The sequence below is a fragment of the Zeugodacus cucurbitae genome, chromosome 6 (assembly GCF_028554725.1).
Source record: "Zeugodacus cucurbitae isolate PBARC_wt_2022May chromosome 6, idZeuCucr1.2, whole genome shotgun sequence".
NCBI lineage: Eukaryota > Metazoa > Arthropoda > Insecta > Diptera > Tephritidae > Zeugodacus > Zeugodacus cucurbitae.
Genome location: NC_071671.1, coordinates 54,370,333 through 54,393,357, shown reverse-complemented (window position 1 = coordinate 54,393,357; position 23,025 = coordinate 54,370,333). Strand labels below are relative to the sequence as shown.

At 30.2% G+C, this 23,025-nt stretch overlaps 1 protein-coding gene across 3 annotated transcripts in view; it reads left to right on the top strand.

The window, feature by feature from the left end:
• Positions 1-18,722, top strand: part of LOC105219210 (gamma-1-syntrophin) — a 149,409-nt gene extending 130,687 nt beyond the window's left edge. For 2 of the 3 annotated variants that reach the window (XM_054233649.1, XM_054233648.1), the window contains exons 13-14: positions 6,586-6,789; positions 9,647-10,117. In XM_054233649.1, coding sequence (XP_054089624.1) covers positions 6,586-6,789; positions 9,647-9,757 — 315 coding nt within the window. In that variant the 3' untranslated portion in view covers positions 9,758-10,117. Of the gene's footprint in view, positions 1-6,585; positions 6,790-9,646; positions 10,118-18,367 lie in introns of those variants that run through there. The other variant, XM_054233650.1, reaches the window with a different exon arrangement.
• The last annotated feature ends 4,303 nt before the right edge of the window (positions 18,723-23,025 follow it).

The following is a 23,025-nucleotide window of genomic DNA, read 5'->3' as shown; positions in this document are numbered from 1 at the left end:
ATGTTGAAACGGAAGGGAAGCGGATGCTGACTGGCGACGTAATCGGTGAATCGAAGGCCGGTGAATCGTCCCAAACAGTGGCCAAGTCGGGATTGACTATTTCGCTGTGTGTATGGTGGGATTGAAAGGGAAGCAACCACTATGTGTTATTCCCATATGACCAGAAGCTTAATTCTAACATCTACTGCGAACAACTGGACCGCTTGAAGCAGGCCATCGACCAGAAGCGTCCAGAATTACCCAACAAGAAGGGTCTAGTGTTCCACCAGGATAACGCCAGACCACATACTTCGTTGATGACTCGTCAGAAGTTACGGGAACTCGGATGGGAGGTTTTATCGCATCCACCATATAGCCCGGACATAGCACCAAGTGATTACCACCTGTTCCTGTCTATGGCGAACGCCCATAAAGTTGAACTCAAAAGAGGCTTGTCAAAAGTAGAAGTCCGAGTTCTTCGCAAATGATGAGGGGGGCTTCTACGAGTGGGTTATTATGAAGTTGTCGTCTAGATGGAAACATATTATCTAACGAAACGGTGCATTTTGATATTCACTAAATCCGATCACTGTAACACTTTGTATAGAGCATTGGGAGCAAAAAAGCGGAAGGGATATATTTGTCATACTTTATAGGAGAATATTTGATAACTAATCGTAATATTATTTTCTTATCTAATATTTAATTTATGATCTATTATAATGAAATTCATTAGGAAATTGGAATGTTTCAATTAAAAGCTCATATCTATTCTCGCACATGACAGAAATCTCACAAAATTTGGCCAGACATTCAATAAAAAAAATATTCTCCAACAATACTCTTTGGTATGACACAACTGTATTAAATACCGTACACTATTTGCCACAAATCTGTATAAAAGAGTACTTATAATATTATTGGCGAAGAAGCTTGCACAAATACTAGTATAAATAAAGTTAATGGTGACATTTTACTTACCTTTAGGTTTAGCAAACAAACCGCAGCTGCCAAGGACAAAGCAGTAAAGCCAACGCCAATGTCTAACCTGCGCTCATAATATTTGACAAAAGCATATGTGTGAACATGGCTACTACCTTTATGAATAAAGCTATATTACATGCTTTTGTACAAATCGCAATTTAAGACCAAGTCCAGACACTAAAATCACAAGGCTGGCAATAGCCAGAAACTCATATGTGCTAATACATATTAAGTTGTGGTCACGAACATGCACAAGCCAAAATTCATAAGCTTACATATAAGTGAAATGTGTGTGTTTGAATGTCTACTTTCCACTCGCATGTCGCCGTCGTCACCGCCCTTGAGCTTTCGACTCTTAACTTTTGCTTAACATAACTTTGCCATAATGTCCATTGGTCACCGCAGCTCTTACCATTCTGTTGCTCACTACCAACTTGTTCGAGGACTTGCAAGCTTAAACAAAAAAATGCTTGCTCATTTATACGAATAATGCCGAAAAGTTACTGTTACTACTTTGGTTGTTGTTGGTTGTTGGCATTCAAAGGACCTCGTCGTCTGCTTATTTGCTTCAAGTACAATGACCGCCGTTATAATGCGGTGATTTCATAATAACACACAAACACACATAGATCTTTCTTTCTTTTTTGCGCATTTTTGTTGTAGTGCCAAGGTACCGATAGTTACCGAACTTTTTTGCAACAACAATTCTAGCAAGCTACCAACCAAACTAAGTATTAAGAACTATTTGTGAACATGCAAAAAAATTGTGTATGTCCGTGTGCTGCTTCCTTCCCATTCGTTTTGTTAGCTCTTACCAGTAAAGTGTGGAAATGTTAAGGCGAAGCAGAATTGTGGGAAATCGATAAGAATTTCATGATGTGACTAGTTGCGTGCCTTTAACTACTATATGCTCTGTACACACATACATGCAAACGGCAGTGAGTTAGTGCACACAACTGCAAGTTGTATGCAAATTGGCTAAAGTTCAATCAAAGCAGCTGACAAAGATCTGGCATCTGCATGCCAGACATTTCACACTGTGGTTTTTGATTGTTTCGAAATTGTGGAAATTATGGAAATCATTAGCTATGAATGGGAGAATTTGTAAGCAGGAATTTTTTTTTTTTAGAAATTGAGGAGGTGAATATTTCGATTAATGAATGGGAAACAACAAATACATACTTATCAGCTAGAAATATTTAGAAACTATGAAGGTTTGTTCATTAAAACTCATCAAATTTAAATTTTAAAAGAAATATTTTTTCTATGAAAGCTTTCAACTCGTTACAATAGATCTGGATTCAAATAAATAACTGAAATATGTATTGTAATCAATACTACTATTATAAAGAGGAAAGATTTGTATGTATGTTTGTAATGAATAAACTCAAAAACTACTGTGACGTGAAGAATCGTTCATTGGAAATCACCATTCACCCCGAGTAACATAGGCTATATTTTTTGCTAAAATCTCAACTTTCTGGAAATAGTTACCAGGTGAGGGTATTAAAAAGAACAAGAATGGAGAATCTTAATCTGAAACTGAAAATCGTCTTGTAAGTCATTCTCTTCGCATCACAATCGCGTGCCAGATAGTCGAGTAACGAGCGCTCGCAGCTGCTTGCTGCACAAAATTTCAAAACCTCCCATGAACCTGCTTGAGAGTCGAGTATGGAGCGTGTGCACCGCTGTTCGAATTTTTCTCATTTTACTTTTTTTTATACTCTCGCAACAAAGTTGCTAAAGAGAGTATTATAGTTTTGTTCACATAACGGTTGTTTGTAACACCCAAAACTAAACGAGTTAGATATAGGGTTATATATACCAAAGTGATCAGGGTGAAGAGTGGAGTTCAAATCCGAATGTCTGTCTGTCCGTCCGTCCGTCCATCCGTCCGTCCGTCTGTGCAAGCTGTAACTTGAGTAAAAATTAAGATATCTTGATGAAACTTGGCACACTTATTTCGTGGCACCATAGGAAAGTTGCTTTCGAAAATGAGCAAAATCGGCCCACAAAATGCCGAAAACCGAAAACACATAAAGTGCCATAACTAAGCCATAAATAAAGCTATGGAAATAAAATTTGGTATGAAGGATCGCACTATAAAGGGGCATATTTGGATGTAACTTTTTTGGGAAAGTAGGCGTGTCCCCGCCCCCTACTAAGTTTTTTGTACATATCTCGCAAACCAATTGAACTATATAAACCAAACTTTCGTCAGTCGTTTTTTTTTAGCCACTTCCTAATACAGTCCATAAATGAAAGAAATCGGATCATAACCACGCCCACCTCCCATACAAAAGTTAAGTTGAAAATTACTAAAAGTGGGTTAACTCACTAACGAAAAACGTCAGAAACACTAAATTTTACAGAAGAAATGGCAGATGAAAGCTGCACTCAGATTTTTTTACAAAATGGAAAATGGGCGTGGCGTCGCCCACTTATGGGTCAAAAACCATATCTCAGGAACTACTCGACCGATTTCAATGAAACTTGGTTTGTAATAGTTTCCTTACATCCCACTGATATGTTGTGAAAATAGGCCAAATCGCTTCACAACCACCCCTACTTCCTATATACCAGAACTTTGAAGACAATCTGAATCGTTTACTTTACAATATATAAAGTAAGCACTAGTGAAGATATCGGTGCAGAACTTTGAACAAATACTATGTTTATAGTGTGGCAGCCCCATTCTAAAAATCGCCGAAATCGGACCATAGGTTTTTAAGGCCCCATATATCGAACACGAGGACCTCGGTGCTTCTAATCTAATATTATGGTTTCCAACTTTCAATGGACTTTATACAATATATATGACGAATATGTGGGTCAAATTGTGTATTATATAATATAAATAAAGTTATATATATAAATTGCGAGAGTATAAAATGTTCGGTTACACCCGAACTTAGCCCTTCCTTACTTGTTTTTAAATGAACCTATGAAGAAACTGAAAACTACATACATTGTATGGGAGAGAGTGTAAAATCGTATAACTTTTGAAATATTTGTTTAAACCCGTGCGAAGCTGGAGCGTTCTGCTAGTTTTTAATATTTTACCTTTTTTCAGAAATATTGTTTTGAAAGATATTAACCGTTACATCACTGCCGATGAGTAATTTGGTTTCAAAGAACTAAACTTTTGAACTCGGGTGCATTTTCACCGAATGAAAACACTAAAAATTGACACAATAACAAATTTGTATTTTTGTTTAATATACAACAACTCTATCCGAACGTAATAAGCTCTTATTACCTTAAATATAAAGATCCTAAATATTTCATTATGCGTAAGCTCTCCGAACTGGGTATCATGAAATCTCCCAATCAAGGCAATGCCACAGTGTCACAAAGCGATTAAAACGTTTCCAACATAATCTTCGGATCAGTACTCTGATGTTTCTGTATGTCCTCTAAAATACTCGTTGGTAAGAAATTTAAAGATAAAGACATAATCACCAAAACCAAGCGCTATTATAGAATGGAATCGAAAAATTTGTAGATCATTTGCCCTAGCTGTTATCATCAGAATTTGTCTCAGACATATGCCTTTCTTGAAAAGGGTACACATTTTTCTGTTAGTAGTACTATAAAAGATGGATTTCATAGAACTCTTTCATCAAATAGAGCATTTTTTCCTATAAATACTTATTTTATAAATTTATTGGTTTTAATAAATACTCAATAATACAAATTAGCAGGTTTAAGTTAAGATAACTATTTGCTCTCATATAACCATTTGTTGTCATCAACATTTTTCGGTCGAAAAGGTAATAAAATTTAGTTTATGGCTATTCCCTATTGAGAAAAGTAAATTACGTCCTGAATAGTGGTATAAGCTTTACATTAAGATTAATTTAATGTATAAACTACATACACCTTCAACAAAATGCAGGAAAATCACATTTATCCTTAACGTTTATTAACAGGGCAGCAAATAACGGGTAGAAATTTTTTTTAATTCTTAGTGCGACACCACACGCAAGCCAATTAAGTCACAGTTATTTCTTTAAAGGGCGTTTGCAACTTAATAAATGGAAAGTAATTTTTTATTCTCTAGCCATCTGAGGGTTGTTTTGGAGTAAAAAGTGTATTTTTTTAAATTTGCTAGAAGAAAAGTATTCACTTTTTTATTGACATTTCATTTGTTAAATTTTTTTATTTAAGCAATGAAATTCAACAAGTACGGAGTTAAGGGTTTTCATATAGAAACTATCAAATAAATTGTAATCTTACGGGGCAAAATGGCGTATTTTCAATATTTTTTAATAAAAAAATTACATTTTTAAAAAATTAAAAAAATGTTGGCATTGTGACATCATTTCCAGTCGCCTTCGGGAAAAATGTGCGACCACATTGACTTCATAACGCGCTAAAAACATTTTTTGAGATGAAAATTAAAAACATGTGCTTAGTTAAGACTTTAAACAGAACTTGGATGACGGAAAAAAATTTTATTTTTTCAGATGTTTTAAGAAAATAAAAAACTTAATAAAATTTTGCGGTTATTTGTTCATCCTGTAATTCTTGTAAATTGTATCTCAAAAACCTGTCCAAAATTTAATCAAGATCGGTGAGTAGTTCTTGAGAAGTCTTGGAAAGTGACTTTAAAGACACAGTTTTGCGAAAAACGCGTTTTAAATGTTTTAGTGACAATAAGACTATACTGCAGCGTGCAACTACTTCATAAATTTCTTCAGTATCCCCAAAACTATTACTTGTATCTACATTCATTTTTAGCACAATATTCTAGAGATATTATGGAATTTAATAATACAATAAAAAGTATAAAAAGCCCTGAAACCCACGCAACGCCTTAAAAATATAATACAACTCATATATGCAGCTGGCAAGCAAGCGCATTCCACTTTCTTAACAAGTTTATATTCATACATTTATAAATTCCCTGGAAAGCTATTAATTTCAGCTGTTGAAATAATTGAATTTTATCGCACTGGTTGAGGTCACCACAAAGGCGCTGTTAAGCAGGCTTGATTAATGGTGTTAAAGCGCTTTAAAACTCGCTGCTAGCAGTTGCAAGAAAATATACTTAACTTGCTTAAGCTTTTACACTAACACATAGTTACATACAGACAGCTAACTTTTACAAGTCCGCTTTATTTTTTTAGCCGCCAAGTACAAGTGCGTACATATTGCTATGCGCGTTGGTAACTGAACCATCTTGCTGGTGGCTAAACTTTTTGATTCGCTTATTGCCACAACGTTGTCACATTATTTATAAATTAAGCCAAGTCAGACTACAACAACGCAGCAGCATTGCTCTGCTTGAATGCGTCGAAAATGGCAACTTCATTGAGATGAATGACAACGGATTAATAAAGTTGACGGAAATCTGAAGCTTTGTGTGCATTTGTGTGTGTGTTTGTGTATGTTTTATATTTCAGATTATTTATTAGCGTTCTAATTTTAAATAGTTATAATAAGCTCTTGTTTATATAATTAATATAAATTTCTTATTAGATGCTCTCTGTATGAGTATTAATACAGCATTGCATAATTTTCATTATTTAAATTTTCTTTTTCTTCTTTCGCTTAGCACCTCATTCATAACTTTGCATTATTTAATTATGCTTTTCTTCTTCTGCTTTGTTGCCGCAGCGCAAAACTTTCGCCGTCTCACATCATGGCAAGAGTGGCGGTCTAACTTTAGACTGGCAGTCCGGGTTCTCGCTGGCGGAAGGTGCCGACTCGGCCATCGTTTGGCAGTATAAATTCTCACAACTACGCGGTTCCAGCGATGACGGCAAATCAAAATTAAAACTACATTTTCAGGATCATGAAACGCGTGCAATTGAAACAAAAGTAAGTACATTTTCTATATATATATGTATATGCAACAACAACACGCACTTAAATCTAGTATAGCATAGCCACCATCTTAGTCCGCGCATATTTCCACAACTTTCCTCTTTACACACTTTCATTATAACGCTTATGATTGATGGTAATGAGTTCAGCAATGCTGTAAGCAATGGCAAAAGCATGTCGAGAGGGCGCAGGGGGCACAGGCAGCCGGCGGGCGACTGTCGCGTAAGCCGTGTGACAGCCGCAATGAAGTGCCATTTCACAATTTTGCCCATACTTATTTTTTTCTACTTTCTTCCTTTTGTTTTGTTGAATTTAAAAGCGTATTAGAGTCGGTACAACGTGGCGTATACGTAACCAGTGTACCAATATTGTCAAAGTGGTAGTGTAGTGTATAGTTTTGTTGCCATAACTCCAGCTTTTTATTTCACTACTATTTCCGCATTTTTCACTTTTTTTTGCGCTCTCTACTTTTCTATTTTTCTTGAAGTGCCTAGTATTTCTTTCTTCAATAGAAACAACGGCATGAATTTGTAGTTGTTTTTACATTACAGTTTCTATACAGTTACACTAGGTTCGAGCGCATTGGCGGCGAGTGCTGCATTTGTAACTGCTCATTTGAAATTTTTTCACTGTATTAATTCTCATGCCGTCCCCTCCCTCTATTACTCACTCGCTCATTCGCTGTATATTATAGAGTTGTATTTTTATAGAGTTGCTTTTAGAGTACTTTTGCATCGAAGTTTTTCTGAAAAACTTTCTTGAGAAGTGCCTCGTTGGCAGGCATAAAATGTATGTTATGCTGTAGTTTGTGTTTATGATGATCATTATGGCTTAGTATGTACTATTTAGTTTTTATGATGAAGTAGGCTATAGCTACATATATTTTAGCGAATGAGGGGTGTTGTTGATGTTGAAATCCATTGTTGTACAATGATGCGGTATATTTGTAGTTGATGCAGCTTGGTGACCCATATATTGATTGCTTTCATTATACATATAAGAGGAGTATGGATTTTTCATTGAAATTGTGTTGGTCAATGGGGGATGCATAATATGAAAAGTTTAAATTTGTTTGGAAAATGTTGTTGTTGTTCGATTTTAAAGCTCTTTTGTTTGGATTTTTTACTAATTACTTATTAAAAAAAACTTCTGTAAAATGTACTTTAGCTCAAAATTATGACGTTTAATGTAGCAGAGTTTCAATGCCTAATAAAATCACATATTTTTAATCATTTTATTGGAGTTATATACACTCAATCACAAGACATTTTCAGTAGCAGTGTTAAGCGAACTATAGAAGATCTTCCAAGCCTACTGGAATCTATAATTTTCGTGAATAGTACTCCTAACCGAAAATAGTAAATATCGAAAAAGAGAACTGGCTGTATCCTGTTCAGCCTTCAGCAGCAAAAGCCAAATAGGTATGTTTCTCAGATGTAAAAAGTCTATGAACAGATGGGGGCAGGTCTGAAATTCATAGAGCTCTAACATGAATAAAATGTGATTATTTATGTATTATACAAACAAATATCTCTTTGTATCTAGCAGAATTTTACTAAAATTAGTCTGCTCTCTTGTGATAGAAAACTATGCAGATATAAAATAAATTATAATCTTTAGCTTTTCCATTTTGTAGAAAACTAACTTATCCTTTAGTCATTTACATTGACAATGTATACTTTGCTCCAGTGTTCGATAACCTATTTGTTACGTATACGCAGTGACAAACATAGTCAAAATGGATCAGTAAATGGTTCTAAAGCTGTTTTGTTTCAATATATGGGTTTTATACGAACTATTTTCAATATTTTTTTTTTTATTTTGAAAAATTAAATATATATTTTTGTGAAGATTTACTGAAAAAAAATTAAAAAAAAAACATTAAAAATTCTGCCATTGTTACTTGTTCTTTCCCGCGAACCTCCGGGACAACTAAAAAATATGGAAATATGGACGATATTTTAGTCCATGTAAATTCTATCTCAAGAAAGTATTGAAAACCGCTTTTGAAAACACAGTTTTGAGTGCAACGATTTCGATGTTTTAAGATACCCCCAGCTACACTGTAGTGCGAAACTTCTTCAGACTGTACCTCCAAAAATATTACTCAAATTGACTGAGGTTTCGGACAATATTCTCGATATGTTGTAGACGTTAATCAGACAATACAAAATTGATTTATCCCTTTGTAATTTCTTAATAAGTATTACTCTATTTATATGGCGTTAAGAAGATAAAATTTTGTGCTTAACCAACTCTATCCCATTGCAATATTTTGGATACAGAAAATAATGCTTCTTTGAAACGCTGTCAGGAGCAGATGAGATGCAATGAATGAATATATAATTTCCGGTGTACATGAAACATTTTAGGCAATTTTTTATGTATAAGTATTCTCTGGTAAAAAGTATTCTCTTATTAAAAATCAATTTTCCCAATTGTTTAAAACTTTATTGTAAACTGAAATGGTTCCGAAAATATTTTAGGTTGCTTTAATATATTTTAGTTTATTTACTGACCAATCCGATAAAATTCCATATTCTTAAATTAAACTTATTTTAAGTCTCGTTTCTAAAGAAAATGTAGGTGTTTCCACTCTTAACCATTAATTTTGGATAATTTTCTATTTGTTTTGTGTTTTTTTACAATTGATGACATTAACTCTATTATAAAAAAGTAATCAGTTAATTTTTTTTGGCTTCCTTTTTCAATAATATTAATTCCTTATATTAATAGTTTTTTCCCAATATTTACATAGTTTCATTCCTCTTTTTTCTCTAAATGAAATGTAAAAAAATAACTTCTTTCTCAAGTATCCCTTATTTCTTATTATATTTCCCTTCTAAAACAGGAACTGGAATGTCAAGTGCTGCAAAGTTTACTCTTTTGTATGCATGCCTTTCTGACCGCCAAAGTCGCTTCGGTTGATCCGGCGTTTCTAAGTTCGATACAACAAACTTAAAATCGGTGCACTAATGATAGAAACAAAGAAATCGGATGAAATTCGATGCGATTAATTGATATTTAGAACAAGCGAAAATGCGCTACACAAATGTGGCAGCAAGAAATTTATTATTGTATTGAACAATTTAAACGACAAGTAGGTACTTAAACAATTACAAACTAACTAAAGAAGAAAACAACAAAAAAATATTAAAAAAATAAATAAAATAAAAAGAAAGAGAAATATTTATAACTGATATTAAAGAAAATTAGCTTAAAATTTATACTTATACTTTGGCATATACCACTTATATATATATATTATATATACATAGATATTTAAAACAATTACAGTACTTAGTATGGATATAATTGAAAAGCATTAGTAAATGCATATACATATATATAACTATTCATATGTCTTGAATATACACGTCTGAAGGTATTAAAGTCTTATATGCGATATAGACATATACACCGTTATATTCATAGCGATCGGCAAGCAAATGATGGTGCAAGCGCGCAAGTTCAGCGTTTACCGCTAACTTTTTCCCATTATTAGTCATTGTTAATCATTACAACTAGCTTGTTACAAATAAGGTACACATGTAATTAATGTAGTTAAATAACGAAAGAAAAAAATTATTTTATATTTTTGTTTTGCACAAGAAGAAAATTTATGCACCAAAACAAATGTTTAATCCTAATGAAATACATAATTATATAAAATATATATACATATGTACATATTAATGGTTCAATGCTTCTAAAGCTCTGTTGTTTTAGCGAAAATTTAACACAAAACTGAAATTTTATAAAAAAATTAAAGAATCTAGTCTGTCATTTACCTCCTTTGGAACCCATTAGATGTATAGGGTGTTGTGTAAAAATGATTTAATTTCGGAAAAACGCACTTATATTGGGAAAAATTTAACTCATATATAGTATTTGATATATATTATTGAAGTCACAACTATATGTAGTTTTCAAAATTATGCTATTTTAATGCATAGAAATATTCTCCATTATACGAACAGAACAATTACTTCCCTATTGAGTACCTTCGAAATATTTCTCAAAAACACAAAATTAATATTCAACACGTTTTAAATTGTTATTATTCATTTTTATAGTACAAAATTTATGATAAAAATCAGATAAAAGTAAAAAAAAAAAATTAAAATTTTAAAAAATTTAATTAATTAATTTTTTATAAAAAAATATGATTTTGAAAAGGGTCAATATTTGCCATTTTTTATGAGATTTATTTTATTAATTTAAAAAACATTTACTGGAAATTTTAATTATAACTGATTTTAAAAATAATAAAAATTAAAGGGTTTTATATAAAATTTAATTAGTTAATTATTAAAAAAAAAATAAGAAGAGATTAAAATATACGAATTTTTAGGAAATTTAATTTATTAATTAATTTATAAAAAATTTTGATGAAAAATTTTTAATGAATGATTTTAATAATTAATTAAAAAAAATTAAAATTATTTATTTATTTAATTAATTCAAAAAAATCCCTGGAAAATTTACTTATAAATGATTTTAAAACTATAAAAATAAAACGATTTTTTTTTATTTAATTTAATAATTATTTAAAAAAAATTGATATAAAAATTTACGAATTTTTGGAATATTAGAATATTGAATTAATTTTTTATTGAAAAAAATTTTGAAAATTTAATAATAATGATTTCAAAAAGGATAAAACTTTGCGTTTCTTTATTAATTGATGGCTAAATCATTTAACATCATCATCATTTTCAGGAAAATATAATAATAAAGTATATTAAAGACGATAAAATGCAATTTTTTAAGAATTTTATGTAACTAATTAATAACAATAATAAATGATTTAAAAATAAAATTTAATACAAATTTACGCATAAAAAGATATCGATGAAAAATTAATGATTTTTGTGATGATAAAATTTATGAAAATGATGATTTAAAAAAAATTCATGGAAAAATTAATAATAAATGATTTTAAAGATGATAAATTTTATGAAAATGATAATTAAAAAAAACATTCATGGAACAATTAATAATAAATGATTTTAAAAATATTAAAAATTTACGATTTTTTATAAAATTTAATTAGTTAAATGTACAATTTTTTACTGAAAAATTAATATTAAATGCTTTTAAAAATGAAAAGTATACAAATTTGAAAATTTATCTTCTTAAATTGGTATATTCAATATATTTTTACAACATATCGGTATTTTTTAATACTTTTATTATTATATTTTTTTTAAAGAATCATATTTATATAATGATTTGAAACTGTATTATTTTTCTTATAATTAATTCCTTTCAAATTAAAGTTCAGTTTAAAACACCCTACAATTAAATATTAAAAACTTTGATATTTTTGAGCACTCAGTCACAATATGTCAATTTAAAATTGTGTCTTCTCCAAGCAAAGCAAAAAACCAAAATAAAAAAAATATTTTAAACATAAAAAACACACTCAAATAAATGCATACACGCAATATTTGGACATAATATAATAAAATAGTAATATAAAATGTATCAATAAATATATTCGAGCATGTGTGAACCAAATATTTACTACACTATACAACAAAAATCTCAACCTAGCCACCTTCTCTACCAAAAAAAATAAATAAAAATAAAAAATATCAAAATTTAAATGTATTTATGTACTATATTATATAGAACTTGACAGGCTTTCCAATAAAAAAAAGAAAAACTTAAATTTACCAAAACCATATATATACACGCATATATACCATAAAACACACACACATCTACATGTATAAAAATACAACAAAAATAACAACAAGTGAAATCAAATATTAAAACCAATTACTTTAAAATGTCACGCATACAAACAAGTATATGAATAGTTTTAAAATTACAACAAAAAAAAATATAATGAAATGAAATACCGTTATGCATGCGCAAGTGCAAATGTCACCGAAACGTCAACAACTCAGAATTGACAGCTAAAGCAAATGTCAAACTCAACACAACTCATCAACTTAACCATATCAATCGCATAGAAACGAAAAACAAAATTTAAATACAAGAAAAAAACAAAACAAAAAAAATTATTAATTACAAACTTACATAAAAGCAGTTTAAATGGTAATGGCGAAAATAAAATTAATGTAATAAAATACAAAATATTTTCATGCGTACATACAACTACATACATAGTGACACAGCTACCCATAAATGCTATCTATACACATACATACAAGTAAAGAAAACCGTCATATGCAATATACAAAATTAATGCATACACATAGCTATACATATATATATATGTATTAAAATATAAAATAAAAAATATTATATATACATATAACTTAAATAATATACCACTGCATATGTATGTATAATTGATGCGAAAAATTCACATAAAAGCAGAGCAAGCCGAAATTGTATACGCAAAATATGAAATATGCAAGCAAGCATATTGACAAAAAAACTATATAAAATAAATAACATTTTGATATATTTTTTATTATTTTTTTTTTAATTACCATACAAATAAAAAATATATTTTAAATTAAATAAAAAAAAATTCAAAAAATTAAAAATTAAATTTGCAAGTAATTAAAATTCCGCAGAATTTTGCCGGAACAACAACATAATATTTATTTTTTTATTCTTAAAAGCCTAACAATTTAATAAAAACTATATAAAAATAATAATTAACAAAAAAATTTGTTTATTAAATAATTTGTAATAAATAATAAATGGCAAACCAGAAAAAATAGTTTAAAATATAATTCAAATTTTGCATATTAAAAGCCTCAAATAATAAAAATTCGGAGAAATAAAAGAACAAATATAATTATTTATTTTTTAAACACTTCAGTACTAAAAATTAAAAAAAATAATTAATTAATTAAATAAACTAGAAAAAATAATAATTTTTGAAATGTATTATACTTTTAATAAATAATACATGGCAACGCGGAAGAAATAGTTTAAATTATTAAATTAATTAATTAAAAAATTAAAAAAAAAAACAATTTCATGTTTGAATATTAAATAATTAAATCAAATTCAGAGGAATTTTGTTAGAAAAAAATTTTAAAACAAATTTTAAATTCAGTGCATAAAAATTTAATACAAAAATATTGAATAAAAAAAATATTTTTTGCGTTTTTCGATATTTTTAATAAACAATTTGTCAACAGTAATAAATGTAACCCTGATTTTTTTGTTATAATTAGCAATGAAAATATTTAAAAAAAAATTAAATTTGTTAGAAAAAATGGCAACCCTATTTTTTTTATTATAATAGTTAAGTTGCGTAGTTATCAATAGACAAAATAATAAAAAAGTGACATTTTTCAGTTTATTAAAAATTGAAGAAAAAAAATGAAACAACATTTTTTAAAAACAAGCTGAGAATAAAAAAAGATATGAAAAAATTACTACAACAACAAAAACTAGAACTAACTTTTTTGAATACCATAAATAATTTTCAAATTGAGCCTCTGTCGCAAAAGAGCATAATTCTCATGCACACTTACTTAAACCAATAACCTTGACTCATCGCTCATTCATAACAGTAAAATTAATGATAATTTATGCAACTCATAAACGCACTGAAACTCACACATGTACGCAGCAGATCCATCAAATTATTTGCATGCATGAGTGAGAACATTAATCCATTAATATTCTTAATTATTTAGCCAATATACACAATCAGCCGCTTAATGCAATGCCAATTGCACCAACAAACACAACAATACCAACAACAACAAAATCACAAACACAAAAGTCATTCATACATGTATAACGTTAGTTTTCCATGCGCTAAGTACAACAATATAAAATGCATTATCAAAAAACAATAACAACAAACAACAACACAAATAAGCAAATAAAGCATTTGTAGATTTAATCAAATGGAAAATAAACTTGAAAATAAATACAAATATGTAAATTGCATTTGTAGTAAAGCAATAATCATATTAAATGTTATTTGCTACTGGTAGCAAAGCAAAATACAACAACAACAACAACAACAACATGCTAATTGTGCGTATGTACTATGTACTTAAATTAAAATATAAAAAATTGCAAATTTTTATGTGCGATTACCGTTATTTGTAAGTTTGTCTGCATTTAGTTTGCTTTATGATTTACAGTTCATTTAGCTGTATGCATAAGTATGTGCATCCACACACACGCATACATACATTTATCGCATAGATGTATGCAGTTGTTGCGTTATCTTGTGGAAAAACGCTCTGCAAATGCAAAAACTGGGAAAAATGTATACCGGCATTATATGTATGTAAGAAACTGCAAAATTAAATTTAAACAGATGAAAAACACAGAAAACCACAATGAAAACTAATGGGAAAGGCAGAAATGATGAATTGAAAATAAAATGCATAAAACTCAATGCTATTAGCAAAATTTCACATGGTGTTCTCACTTTGCTTCGTGGCATTTTTAACGTTTTATTTTGATTATTTAATATTTATTTTTCACAATAAAAATTAGTAATAATTAAAGAAATATTATATATTTTTGTTTAACATCCTTAACCAACAAACATTTTAATACTTTATATGTATATTACCAAAAGCTAAATATAATTTTATTATTTTATTGGGCTTTCGGAAGAATATTTCATTAACACTTATATATATATATCATTAAATTTCATTCGAGAAAATATTGTGGGGGAGCTATGTTAACGAAGTATTTGATAAACACAGATCATTCTAAAATGATAAAAAAAATTATTTCTAAGGACTTACTCTCTTCCTGTCTATCAATTCAGCTCCCAGATTCCACAAGGTATTCGAAGGGGGGCAAACTGAACAATTCTTTATATCTCCGTTTTTCAAACTATACCAGCGACACATTGATGAATCACTAGTCCTTTAGAAGTCCGTAGGATGGAATAAATAATATAAATTGTGTCTTTTTGTGGACATGTCGCTCAAAAGAAGAAATAAAATTGTAATTTGAACTTATGGCCAAGAATTTAGCTTTATTTTTCAGATGACAGATGTTATAAGTATTTTTCGGTATAACATTATATTTTTTTTTTTTTTTTGAAAGATCTAACTGACACCTATGAAGGCATCTTGCATACACCATTAAGTTAAGAAAAAAAAATATAGATAATATGCGCATTTTCGTATTTTTATTAACTATATCTTGAAATTAATACGATTAAAAAACATAATTCTTTCGAATTTCGAAACCAAATACAGTTGAACTTCCATAACTCGAACTTCTATAATTCGAAATTCTCCATATCTCGAACTCTTGAGTTGGCAATATAAGTCAAATTTCATACAAATTACCTTCCGTAACTCGAAAGTCTCTCTAACTCGAAGTTTTTTTGTGAATTATGGTGATTCGAGTTAAGGAAAGTTCAACAATTCGATTCTGGAAACTAACTTTCAAAATCAGGGAATACACTTTTTTTTACCTATGACTCAATCTTCTGGGAAATTATATATATGTATATATACATTATATTTTGGTCCAATACCCAGAAAAAAAGTCGATTTTGCCGTGCTTCTTCTTCTTGACTGGCGTAGACACTGCTTACGCGGTTATAGCCGAGTCCAAAACAGCGCGCCACGTATCCCTCCTTCTGGCAGTTTGGCGCCAATTGGTTATACCAAGCGAAGCCAGGTCCCTCTCCACCTGGTCCTTCCATCGGAGTGGAGGTCTCCCTCTTCCTCGGCTTCCACCAGCGGGTACTGCATCGAATACTTTCAGATCTGGAGCACTTTCATCCATTCAAACAACATGACCTAGCCAGCGTAGCCAATGTTTTTTTATTCGCTGGACTATGTCTATGTCGTCGAATAACACATACAGCTCATCGTTCCATCGTCTGCGGTATTCGCCGTTGCCAATGTTTAAGGGACCATAAATCTTCGCAAAACATTTCTCTCGAAAACTCCTAGTGCCGTCTCATCGGATGTTGACATCGTCCACGCTTCTGCACCGTAAAGTAGGACGGGAATGATGAGGGACTTGTAGAGTTTGGTTTTTGTTCGTCGAGAGAGGACTTTACTTTTCAATTGCCTACTTTGTCCATAGTAGCACCTGTTGGCAAGAGTGATTCTGCGTTGGATTTCCAGGCTGACATTGTTCGTGTTGTTGATGCTGGTTCCCAGGTAGACGAAATTATCTACTACTCCAAAGGTATGACTATCAACAGTGACGTGGGATCCAAGACGCGAATGCGCTGACTGTTTGTTTGATGACAGGAGATATTTCGTCTTGTCCTCGTTCACCACCAGACCCATACGCTTCGCTTCCTTATCCAGTCTGGAAAAAGCAGAACCAACGGCGCGGGTTTTGTTTCCAATGATATCGATATCATCGGCGTACGCCAGTAGCTGTACACTCTTGTAGAAGATTGTACCTTCTCTATTTAGCTCTGCAGCTCTTATAATTTTCTCCAGCATCAAGTTAAAGAAGTCGCACGGTAGTGAGTCACCTTGTCTGAAACCTCGTCTGGTATCGAACGGCTCGAAGAGGTCCTTCCCGATCCTGACGGAACTTTTGGTGTTGCTCAACGTCAGTTTACACAGCCGTATTAGTTTTGCGGGGATACCAAATTCAGCCGTTTAGTGTTATGAAATGGCAAACCCCAAACTGCGTATGAATTAAGTAACAACTGCTAAAAAGACCAATTCCGAAAAAAAGGATTATCTCATTTTAAAGGGTTTTCTCAAATAGGCCAGAGCCTCAATGATTCTGTCTGAAGTTAAAGACTGGGAATATTGGGTAGATAACTAATCTCCAGCTCGAAAAGGAACTTGAGAAATTTCAAGGAGATAACAATAAACCATATTCGGAAAGCATCAGGTTCTCTTCGGTATATGGGTAAATGCAAACATATTCTCCTATTTTTATACTTTAGATACATTTTTTGATAATTCATATATTTATATTAATTTTGAAAAGTTTATATATCTATTTAAATGATAAATGTAGTAGATATATGCCATAAATCATATAAAATACCATTTAACTTTCTCTATTCAACAAATATGTGTATGACGTGAGTAGGTGAATGAACTCTCTATTTGTAAAAGAAAGGTAAGTACGAGCATTATTTACATTTACCACTTACCACTTACCTTTTGAAGTTGGTTTCAATACAAATGCATGTAGTGTAAACGAATTATCTTTATTTAATATGGCTAACCATTATTTGCACGTAATTGTATAATACAATAACGCTGTGATATTAAAAAGCTTTTACCCTAGATATCAACACTCCCTTGCCAATTATTTATGAGTACTCTATATAAATCTGTGTGCAAATAAAACTCGCCACAGCTAAATTAATGTAAATGTGTGTAAAAACTGACATTTTTGATGCAATTTTAGAACTTACACAAATTGAGTAATATAAAACAAAAAGTATGCAAATTTTAATTGATTAAATAGAAAATATTCAAATAAAAAATTATCATAAAATCCAATATTGCATTCAATTTAGTTATAATTAAATACTCACACATTTATTTATTTTTTTTTTTTGCTTTTTCCATATGAATGATTGATTATTAGAAATATGAATGCAATTATAATTATATATATTAAATTACATTTACTATATTTTCTTCCATTGCAGGAGTCATTACTCTAAATAGACTACTATCGTTACACAAATAACATATTTGATATATTAAGTTCTTAATGCGGTATACAAATTCATAATTCAGCACTTGTTTAATCATAAGGGTGCACGCATGCTTATTAAATATGTATAGTATAGAAATCAGCAGAGACCACTTAACACACAAATAAATCAATAATCGCTTACAAGTCTTTAATAGCGGCAACAGTGAGTAAATAATTACTTGCACTAATGCAATTACTACTTAGTGGCATCTATGTACTTACACAGTAGTTTCTAAATCGCCAGAGTTAATGCAATTACCCCCACCATTTGCCTATACATATTACCACACTACACCTTTAAAATTAGAATTTTAGAAAAATAATGCGCATGTTTACTGAATTTCGAATGAATTAATCATAAAATTCGAAATTTAGTTTTGGTTCATTTTTAATAATTAAAAAAATGTCAGTACAATACTTATAGTACTAAAGTGGAATTTTAATTATTATTAACAGTGTCTTTCAGACAATCTTTTTTAAAGTGTGTTTAAGGGATTAAGTGGGTTTCAGAGGCTAAAACCAAGGGTATTTTTACAATTATTTTTTTTATTATATACAATCACATATTTCATGTAAACAATTAAGCATATCAACGATACATATTTAAACAGTATTTTGTGAAATTTTCATTTAAAAATATCGAAAACTCAGCCGTTGGCACGCTGGTGCATCAAAAAAAGGCCTTGACGTGGACATCACAACTAATTTTTGGTTCATCCAAAATAATTAATCCAAAAATATTTTGATTTTAAATAGATAAATCTAGTTAATGAACAAAGGAAAAAATAAAATATTGAATTGAAATTGGAATTTTTAACAGAATTTTAACCAAACAAATCACTTTTTGGTCAAACTTTTGCCATATATTGGCTCGAAAAAATTACAATCATTTTTACAAAAAAATCCTTCGTTCATTAACTAGATAATGTTATTTTAAAGATGTGTGCAAAATTTGAACAAAATCGTTTTATAACTTTTCGAGAAATCGTGTCCACCGACATGAAATATTGAGATTTGAGATAAAGACATTTAAAGTTTTACATTTCTACTGACGTGGCCTGATGGGTGGAACTCCCAACAGGTATATCTTTTAGAATATTACTCGGATTGGTTTGATATTTTTGGATACTATTTTAAATCTATTTAATAAGAACATAACCATTTTGTTTAATTTTTTTATTTTGAAACCCACCTAACCCATTAAGAATAACGTTTGGACTACCTTTTGATAGTCTTTTAGGGAATAAAAAATTCAAAAATATAATTTTGCTTCACATTAAACACGATTAAGTACACCAATCAATAATTTTTCAATTTTTAATTTTGTTGATGAGAAAAAATATAAATTTCCTATTTAATTGTATTTATTAATTTCCTTATCAACCATTCTAGTCTCTGCATTTTACATATCTACCATATTTGCAAATACTCCCCCTATTAAATTAACTTAATTCAATACCTCTTGGATTTCATTGCATACTTTTTTGCGTTGCTAGATATGCATATGCCGTTCATTATGATGCCAACTTCCAATTAATAAGATCCACGCTTCCCTTGAAGCTATTTCCATAGGAAGTTCTGCTAATCAGTTTCATTTCAGCCAGCAGCAGAAGCGGATGTTTTTCTTGTAATAAGCACTGCGCGTGGTTAATTTATTAAATATTAAAGTGTTGAACTATGAAAAGTGTTGAAAATAGTGTTATTGTATACATACGAGTGTTCGTAAGCATTTTAAAATATTTTGAGCAGAAAATATTTACAATAACGTATTTTATGAGTGCAAGGAAAATTGTATGCAAAATATGTGCTGCGCAGCTTACCGATGTTTCATAAAATGGCGGCGTGAGTGAACGCAAACGAGATGGAGAAGCGCGTGCAAGCGAAAGTAAACTACAAACGGTGAGTCAAGTAAATAAATATGTATGTTTCGCTAATTTTTTATAGACTAAGTGTTTTAATAAACAAGTTTTATATATGTATATATAATAATATAACCCAATATCTCAAGTTTCACACAAATTCTACATATTGTGCTGCTAAGTGTTAGGTGATCAAAATAAAATAAAAGTTATTGGCAATAAAAATACAGTGGAACTTCCATAACTCGAACTTCTATAACTCGAAGATCTCTAACTTTTGATTTGACAATAGTGCTTAGAAATTAAATTTCATATAAATTTCCTTCCATAACATAAACTTCTGTAACTCGAAGCTCTCCATAACTCGAAATCTTGAATTGACAGTAAAAAATTTCATAGAAATTTTCTTCCATAAATCGAACTTTTCGACTGGGGCGTAACATAAAATAAAAAATTTAGTATCGACGCAGAATTTCAAAAGAGTCCCTATATTCGTATGGAGGCGAACAAAAAATTATAGATTTTCATCGTGGGGATGAGATACAGAAGTCAAGAGCCACACTATAGCAAAGTGCAACAAACAAAATTAAAGAATATATGTTTTATTGTATTTAAATAAAACTTTTTGCGAAGTAAATAAATAAAACTGTGTATAAAACTATATTTTACAGCTTTTTGAAAAATGTATATTTTAATGAAAATTTCTATAACTCGAAGTCTCTCTAACTCGGAAGTTTTTTTGTGCATTATGGTGATTCGAGTTAGAGAAGTTCCACTGTATAATGCAATGAAATAAATGAGAAATACATGAAGGTATTAAACCTTACATTTGAAGCATTCTGTGTTTAGCAAAGACACTATTTAGTTTTACAACCAGCCCTTTAAGTGGTGTGTATATTTACTACAATAAATTTTTACTGCTCCATATAATTTATAATTATAATAAATTTTTGCTTAATTGTAAATTTGCCGCTGACGAAATATAAAATACCAATTGATGTTAGCCATTCAAATAAATATAAATTTTTCTATATAGTACTGTACAATGACCTCTGTTTTGCATTTAGATACAGAAAATACATCAGTAGAATTTCAATGGCCTAAAAAGTTATTATTTGAAACGCCCTGTGCAATAGCGATTCCTTAGATAAATTATCTCATAGATATTATGTAGGTGGGAAACTCTACTACATGCATAATATATATGGTTGTAAGAAAGTCTGAGAAATGCTGAAAAATGTACATACATTTGCAAAATAAGCTGTGAATTAATATTATTATCTTAAATCAATATTGAAAAAAATATTCATATATAAATTTAAAATTGAAAATTACAATTTGAAAAATGTTTGTTAGATTTGTGGTAGGCATTGCTCAGGCTCTTCTGAATATGAAAACAACTGTGGAAGTTTTTGCATAAATCCAAAACATACACTATTGCCACTCCAACACAAAGTTCTTCTTTCTAATTGTCGTGGTGTCCTTGGTTTTTCCAATAACTGGAGGAACTCACTAGTTTTAACCCAACTCCGAACAACTGATCGATTTTATAGAAAACTTTTGCATAACAGAAATACGATAGAATGTTTGCCAATGACAGCCACGATCCGACAGACAACACCTATATATTTGTGGATTACAAATAAACAATCAATAATTGTAAAACAAAATCTCGAAATTATTTTTTTCACCATTATAATTACAGTGGAACTTCTCTAACCAAAATCACCATCATCAACAAAAAAACCTCGAGTTATAGAACTTTTCATTAAAACATATAAATTTTTAAAAACGCTACGTTAAAACATAAATTCTGTAATTTTGAATATTGCAGTTTACTTTTATCTGGTTCTAGACGTCTTTGTCCCATGCCTTTGTTACATGATTTATGCAATCCATAATGGATCTGTTATTGAATAATCTGTATTTCGTTGAGCATTTAGATTTGGATCTGGAGTCCGAAAACTATGTATTGTATTAAGTGTGGATTTTCCGACTTTTTTAAGATATTAAATACATTTTTGTTTTACTTTCTTACAGGGAATAGTCTCCGAAATGTACCACAGCCAACGAGATGCTCTAATATTTTGAATATATGTTCATCATATCACGACGAGCGGATCATACATGTACTATAGTTGTAGATATCCTATGTAAGTACATATATAAATATGTGTGTTCAAAAAATAACGGGAATTATTAGATTTCCAATTGTCCAAAAGTCGAATTATCAAAAATATTTAAATACGAGTATCTTACAGTAATTTGGTTAATTTATTTTTAGCACGCTGAGAAAGTTAGTATAGCAGATTCGGAACACCAAATTTAGTAAGAACATAAAAAGGGCATGACACTTTCTAGCTTAGGCACAAATCTCAAACGAATGTCGAATTTTCTCATAGATCCTTTTTTTATACTCTCGCAACAAAGTTGCTAGAGAGTATTATGGGTTTGTTCACATAACGGTTGTTTGTAACACCCAAAATTAAACGAGTTAGATATAGGGTTATATATACCAAAGTGATCAGGGTGAAGAGCGGAGTTCAAATCCGAATGTCTGTCTGTCCGTCTGTGCAAACTGTAACTTGAGTAAAATGTTCGGTTACACCCGAACTTAGCCCTTCCTTACTTGTTTTATATATTATTATGTTGAATAATTATTATTACGTTATTTTTTGAACACACATATTTTATTATTTTACCAATACTATTTTTAATGATATTTTATATGATTGCTGTTATATTTAAT